The 7,863-nt window shown below is 49.9% G+C and overlaps 1 protein-coding gene across 1 annotated transcript in view; it reads right to left on the bottom strand.

Moving 5' to 3' along the window:
* Positions 1–3,563, bottom strand: part of LOC123743722 (2-acylglycerol O-acyltransferase 2-A) — a 48,494-nt gene extending 44,931 nt beyond the window's left edge. The window contains exon 1 of the mRNA XM_082977287.1: positions 3,216–3,563. Coding sequence (XP_082833413.1) covers positions 3,216–3,309 — 94 coding nt within the window. The 5' untranslated portion in view covers positions 3,310–3,563. The remainder of the gene's footprint in view (positions 1–3,215) is intronic.
* Between the last annotated feature and the right edge of the window lie 4,300 nt (positions 3,564–7,863).

Here is a 7,863-nt window from a genome sequence, read left to right as displayed (position 1 = left end):
GTGTGTGTGTGTGTGTGTGTGTGTGTGTGTGTGGTGTGTGTGTGTGTGTGTGAGCAGAGCCAAGTGGGCGTAAGCCAGCCATGCACTCTCACCCACTGCCCTCTACACACACATACACAGTACCCCTGTCCCTTATCCTACCAAGGTGACCCCCGCTTCACTGCTGAGACGTAGCGGAGACAGTGGTGAGGGGTGAGGGGTGAGGGTGAGGGGTGAGGGGTGAGGGTGAGGGGTGAGTGTGAGGGGTGAGTGTGAGGGGTGAGGGGTGAGTGTGAGGGGTGAGTGTGCGGGGTGAGTGTGAGGGGTGAGGGTGAGGGGTGAGTGTGAGGGGTGAGTGTGAGGGGTGAGGGTGAGGGGTGAGTGTGAGGGGTGAGGGTGAGGGGTGAGGGGTGAGTGTGAGGGGTGAGGGGTGATGGTGAGGGGTGAGTGTGAGGGTGAGGGGTGAGGGTGAGTGTGAGGGTGAGGGGTGAGGGGTGAGGGTGAGGGTGAGTGTGAGGGGTGAGTGTGAGGGGTGAGGGGTGAGGGTGAGGGTGAGACGAAGAGGGTGAGACAGATCAGATCATTGAGAGGTCAGGGAGTCCAGAGAGAGCCAATGAAATGGACCAGAAAACACAGGAAGTCTGGAATTCTCTCTATAGAATCTGAACTACCTCCAGCTTTTATAATGGATAGAAGAATGCTGCTAACAGCGTGGCTTCTCCACTGCCCCCTTTACTGGGCTCCCACCAGCAGTCCTCTGCTCACCAACACACGTGGCCACCAGCGTGGCTTCTCCACTGCCCCCTTTACTGGGCTCCCACCAGCAGTCCTCTGCTCACCAACACACGTGGCCACCAGCGTGGCTTCTCCACTGTCCCCTTTACTGGGCTCCCACCAGCAGTCCTCTGCTCACCAACACACGTGGCCACCAGCGTGGCTTCTCCACTGCCCCCTTTACTGGGCTCCCACCAGCAGTCCTCTGCTCACCAACACACGTGGCCACCAGCGTGGCTTCTCCACTGCCCCCTTTACTGGGCTCCCACCAGCAGTCCTCTGCTCACCAACACACGTGGCCACCAGCGTGGCTTCTCCACTGTCCCGTTTACTGGGCTCCCACCAGCAGTCCTCTGCTCACCAACACACGTGGCCACCAGCGTGGCTTCTCCACTGCCCCCTTTACTGGGCTCCCACCAGCAGTCCTCTGCTCACCAACACACGTGGCCACCAGCGTGGCTTCTCCACTGCCCCCTTTACTGGGCTCCCACCAGCAGTCCTCTGCTCACCAACACACGTGGCCACCAGCGTGGCTTCTCCACTGCCCCCTTTACTGGGCTCCCACCAGCAGTCCTCTGCTCACCAACACACGTGGCCACCAGCGTGGCTTCTCCACTGTCCCCTTTACTGGGCTCCCACCAGCAGTCCTCTGCTCACCAACACACGTGGCCACCAGCGTGGCTTCTCCACTGCCCCCTTTACTGGGCTCCCACCAGCAGTCCTCTGCTCACCAACACACGTGGCCACCAGCGTGGCTTCTCCACTGCCCCCTTTACTGGGCTCCCACCAGCAGTCCTCTGCTCACCAACACACGTGGCCACCAGCGTGGCTTCTCCACTGTCCCGTTTACTGGGCTCCCACCAGCAGTCCTCTGCTCACCAACACACGTGGCCACCAGCGTGGCTTCTCCACTGCCCCCTTTACTGGGCTCCCACCAGCAGTCCTCTGCTCACCAACACACGTGGCCACCAGCGTGGCTTCTCCACTGCCCCCTTTACTGGGCTCCCACCAGCAGTCCTCTGCTCACCAACACACGTGGCCACCAGCGTGGCTTCTCCACTGCCCCCTTTACTGGGCTCCCACCAGCAGTCCTCTGCTCACCAACACACGTGGCCACCAGCGTGGCTTCTCCACTGCCCCCTTTACTGGGCTCCCACCAGCAGTCCTCTGCTCACCAACACACGTGGCCACCAGCGTGGCTTCTCCACTGCCCCCTTTACTGGGCTCCCACCAGCAGTCCTCTGCTCACCAACACACGTGGCCACCAGCGTGGCTTCTCCACTGCCCCCTTTACTGGGCTCCCACCAGCAGTCCTCTGCTCACCAACACACGTGGCCACCAGCGTGGCTTCTCCACTGCCCCCTTTACTGGGCTCCCACCAGCAGTCCTCTGCTCACCAACACACGTGGCCACCAGCGTGGGTTCACCAAAAGGAACCTCTTCCACGATGCCATTAGTGGCATGTCAAGATGTTCCTAGATTATCACTCCGTTACACTATACTAACCTAACTACTGATCTAGGACCAGATCCCCCTGCCCCAGCCCTAACCTGAACCATTAGATACTAACCTAACCACTGATCTAGGACCAGATCCCCCTGCCCCAGCCCTAACCTGAACCATTAGATACTAACCTAACCACTGATCTAGGACCAGTCCTAACCACTGATCTAGGACCAGATCCCCCTGCCCCAGTCCTAACCTGAACCATTAGACACTAACCTAACCACTGATCTAGGACCAGTCCTAACCACTGATCTAGGACCAGATCCCCCTGCCCCAGTCCTAACCTGAACCATTAGACACTAACCTAACCACTGATCTAGGACCAGTCCTAACCACTGATCTAGGACCAGTCTAACCATCATGGGGACAGACACTAAACTGACCTTAGACCAGACAGTCAATAAAGATATTGATTAATTTGTGCAAGCTTTTGCGTTACCTACTTTTGCTGAGAAATAATCTCTCTCTAGCCTAATCAGAGTTAGCCTAATCAGAGTTAGCCTAATCAGAGTTAGCCTAATCAGAGTTAGCCTAATCAGAGTTAGCCTAATCAGAGTTAGCCTAATCAGAGTTAGCCTAATCAGAGTTAGCCTAATCAGAGTTAGCCTAATCACAGTGACTATTTACTCTATTTAGCAACAAATGGATTGATTTACCCTTCAAATCAAATGTTATTTGTCACATACACATGGTTAGCAGATGTTAATGTGAGTGTAGCGAAACTTTACAGCAGTTCCACACTAACATCAGCGTAATGAACCCCTGTCTCTCACACACACACACACCACACACGCACACACACACACACACACACACACACACACACACACACACACACACACACACACACACACACACACACACACACACACACACACACACACACACACACACACACACACACACACACACACACACACACACACACACACAAACACAGAAAGAGAGAGACTTACCTAGCGCCAGGAAAGAGAAAACCCACTGCAGCACAGCAGCTGTCTGGAGTCTCCTCCGCAGCGGGATGTTTAGCGGAGCGAACTGGATCTTCATCTCCCGGAAAGACACAACCTTTCCGGCTACAAGGTGAGGGTTAGTCTGTCTCTGTCTTTCTGTGTGTGTGTATGAGGAAACACGGTGCTGTTTTGAGTGAAAGCTCCTGATTTCATGCAACTCAAAGGTCTGAAACTAAAGGTTCGTGTGGAAGTTCTGTTATTCGGTTGTTGCTGGTCTCTTGTTCACCTTCCTAATGGAGTTAAACTCTGCAAACAAACTTGAGAACTAACAGAACAGCTTGCCTCAATGGACCCTCCTCTCATGTCACCACCCTCCTCCTTGAATAGAACCACATCAACCAATAAAAGTAGAGGAGAGGTGGAAAGCATCAACCAATCAGAGGAGAGGTCGGGAGGACAGGATTTATTTGACTCCTGCTGTAGTCACTTCAGCCAGAATAGTAACAAGAAGCAGTTAACTATCAGTGGTGGTTGGTGCCATTTAAGATGAGGGAGGACGATTCATTTTTTTTTAATGAGCATGGCCTTATTTCTATTACAGCATATTGGGATGACTCTCCTTCATATTCCGTTTACCCAGTTCAACGTCGCAGCGATAGGTTTAGGCTACTACATGATACTCTAATTTTCTCTATATCCATCATGAGGTTGATACAACCTGGCCTATGAAGGAAAGTTTACAACGTAGGTCCACACAGATCGAGATAAAATGTTGAGGCAACAGACAGTGGTGACACATGGACAGACAGTGACACATTCAATAACACCATGTACACTCTTTTGCCTGCATCTAGTTGATGTAGGGTGCAATCATTAGCCCAACAGTTGCAAATGAGAGTTTCTATTGGACAAATTCAAGGTATGTTTATCCCTGTTTTCAACAGAATCAGCGGAATGAATTCATCCCTTTAAACACAGCTCAATTTCATAGCAGCCATGTTGTATTCCTTCTTGCGACTATGCACTCTCCTCCACTCACCTTTTCCCTTTGCTTGTGGACTTCAATGCACAACACATCAGCTGTACGTGACCAGACGAAAACACCTTTCCAAGCCAAACCATATCATAACCGCTACACACAGCCTACATCGTTGTCCCCATATTAGCTAAACTAATGTCATAGTCATCATAGCTAATAGAACTAATGCATTAGTAAACCCGAAACAATCATGCTGTACAGTGGCAATAAATTAATAAAACCCAAAAACTTACACAGTGTCCAAAGAAGGGCCAGAAGTATTCAGAATGGTGTCGTCTGCGTAGAGGTGGATCAGGGAATCACCCGCAGCAAGAGCGACATCGTTGATATATACAGAGAAAAGAGTCGGCCCGAGAATTGAACCCTGTGGCACCCCATAGAGACTGCCAGAGGTCCGGACAACAGGCCCTCCGATTTGACACACTGAACTCTATCAGAGAAGTAGTTGGTGAACCAGGCGAGGCAGTCATTTGAGAAACCAAGGCTGTCGAGTCTGCCGATAAGAATGCGGTGATTGACAGAGTCGAAAGCCTTGGCCAGGTCGATGAAGACGGCTGCACAGTGCTGTATTTTATTGTTGGAGGTTATGACATCATTTAGGACCTTGAGCGTGGCTGAGGTGCACCCGTGACCGGCTCGGAAACCAGATTGCATAGCGGAGAAGGTACGGTGGGATTCGAAATGGTCAGTGATCTGTTTATTGACTTGGCTTTTGAAGACTTTAAAAAGGCAGGGCAGGATGGATATAGGTCTGTAGCAGTTTGGGTCTAGAGTGTCACCCCCTTTGAAGAGGGGGATGACCGCGGCAGCTTTTCAATCTTTGGGGATCTCAGACGATACAAAAGAGAGGTTGAACAGGCTGGTAATAGGGGTTGCAACAATGGCGGTGGATAATTTTAGAAAGAGAGGGTCCAAATTGTCTAGACCGGCTGATTTGTACAGGTCCAGGTTTTGCAGCTCTTTCAGAACATCTGCTATCTGTAGGGGAATTTGGGTGTAGTTTATGGGGCTTTGGTGACAAAACGGATGGCACTGTGATAGACTGCATCCAATTTTCTGAGTAGAGTGTTGGAGGCTATTTTGTAAATGACATCGCCGAAGTCAAGGATCGGTAGGATGGTCAGTTTTACGAGGGTATGTTTGGCAGCATGAGTGAAGGAGGCTTTGTTGTGAAATAGGAAGCCGATTCTAGATTTAATTTTGGATTGGAGATGTTTAATGTGAGTCTGGAAGGAGAGTTTACAGTCTAACCAGACACCCAGGTATTTGTAGTTGTCCACATATTCTAAGTCAGAACGGACGGGCGGGCAGATGTGGGCAGCGATCGGTTGAAGAGCATGCATTTAGTTTTACTTGCATTTAAGAGCAGTTGGAGGCCGTGGAAGGAGAGTTGTATGGCATTGAAGCTCATCTGGAGGTTAGTTAACACAGTGACCAACGAAGGGCCAGAAGTATACAGAATGGTGTCGTCTGCGAAGAGGTGGATCAAAGAATCACCAGCAGCAAGAGCGACATCATTGATGGATACAGAGAAGAGTCGGCTAGAGGTTAGGGTTAGGGGAATTTGGGTGGTTAGGATTAGGGGGATTAGGGTGGTTAGGATTAGGGGGATTAGGGTGGTTAGGATTAGGGGGATTAGGGTTAGGATGGTTAGGGTTAGGGGGATTAGGGTTAGGATGGTTAGGGTTAGGGGAATTAGGGTGGTTAGGGTTAGGGGGATTAGGGTGGTTAGGGGGATTAGGATGGTTAGGATTAGGGGGATTAGGGTTAGGATGGTTAGGGTTAGGGGGATTAGGGTGGTTAGGATTAGGGGGATTAGGGTGGTTAGGATTAGGGGGATTAGGGTGGTTAGGATTAGGGGGATTAGGGTTAGGATGGTTAGGGTTAGGGGGATTAGGGTTAGGATGGTTAGGGTTAGGGGAATTAGGGTGGTTAGGGTTAGGGGGATTAGGGTGGTTAGGGGGATTAGGATGGTTAGGATTAGGGGGATTAGGGTTAGGATGGTTAGGGTTAGGGGGATTAGGGTGGTTAGGGGGATTAGGATGGTTAGGATTAGGGGGATTAGGGTTAGGATGGTTAGGGTTAGGGGGATTAGGGTGGTTAGGGGGATTAGGATGGTTAGGATTAGGGGGATTAGGGTGGTTAGGGGGATTAGGATGGTTAGGATTAGGGGGATTAGGGTTAGGATGGTTAGGGTTAGGGGGATTAGGGTGATTAGGGTTAGGGGGATTAGGGTGTTAGCTTGGTTAGGGTTAGGGGGATTAGGGTGATTAGGATTAGGGGGATTAGGGTGGTTAGGGGGATTAGGGTGATTAGGGTTAGGGGGATTAGGGTGGTTAGGGTTAGGGGGATTAGGGTGGTTAGGGGGATTAGGGTGTTAGGGTTAGGGGGATTAGGGTGGTTAGGGTTAGGGGGATTAGGGTGGTTAGGGGGATTAGGGTGTTAGGGTTAGGGGGATTAGGGTGGTTAGGGTTAGGGGGATTAGGGTGGTTAGGGGGATTAGGGTGGTTAGGGTTAGGGGGATTAGAGTGGTTAAGCACCAGCTGTCAGAGCAGCTCAGAAATCACTGCACCTGTACATAGCTCATCTGTAAATAGCCCATCCAATCTACCTCATCCCCATACTCAAATCAAATCAAATGTATTTATATAGCCCTTCTTACATCAGCTGATATCTCAAAGTGCTGTACAGAAACTGTATTTATTTATTTATTTTGCTCCTTTGCACCCCAGTATCTCAATTTGCACATTCATCTTCTGCACATCTACCATTCCAGTGTTTAATTGCTATATTGTAATTAATTTGCCACCATGGCCTATTTATTGCCTTACCTCTCTTATCCTACCTCATTTGCACATGCTGTATATTTTTCTACTGTATTATTGATTGTATATTTGTTTATTCCATGTGTAACTCTGTGTTGTTTGTGTTGCACTGCTTTGCTTTATCTTGGCCAGGTCACAGTTGTAAATGAGAACTTGTTCTCAACTGGCCTACCTGGTTAAATAACGGTGAAATATATATATTTTTTAAATAACCACCTGAAGGGTTGTTGTCCTGTTGGAAGGTGAACCTTCACCCCAGTCTGAGGTCCTGAGTGCTCTGGAGCAGGTTTTCATCAAGGATCTCTGTACTTTGCTCCATTCATCTTTCCCTCGATCCTGACAAGTCTCCCAGTCCCTGCCGCTGAAAAATATCCCCACAGCATGATGCTGCCACCACCATGCTTCACCGTAGGGATGGTGCCAGGTTTCCTCCAGACGTGACGCTTGGCATTCAGGCCAAAGAGTTAACCTCATTAGCTACCGTCCCACCTGACCAACATCCATTGAAATTGCAGAGCGCCAAATTCAAAAACAGAAATACTCATAACAAACATTCATAAAACATACAAGTGTTATCTATGGCTTTGAAGATGAACTTCTTGTTAATCCAACCACGGTGTCAGATTTCAAAAAGGCTTTACGGCGAAAGCAAACCATGTGATTATCTGAGAACATCGCCCAGCAGACAAATCATTACAAACCGTTACCAGCCAAGTAGAGGAGTAACACAAGTCAGAAATAGTGGTAAAATTAATCACATACCTTTGATGATCTTCATATGGTTGCA

Source organism: Salmo salar, chromosome 07, assembly GCF_965601325.2.
Source record: "Salmo salar chromosome 07, fSalSal1, whole genome shotgun sequence".
NCBI lineage: Eukaryota > Metazoa > Chordata > Actinopteri > Salmoniformes > Salmonidae > Salmo > Salmo salar.
This window is presented reverse-complemented; position numbering and strand designations above follow the sequence as displayed.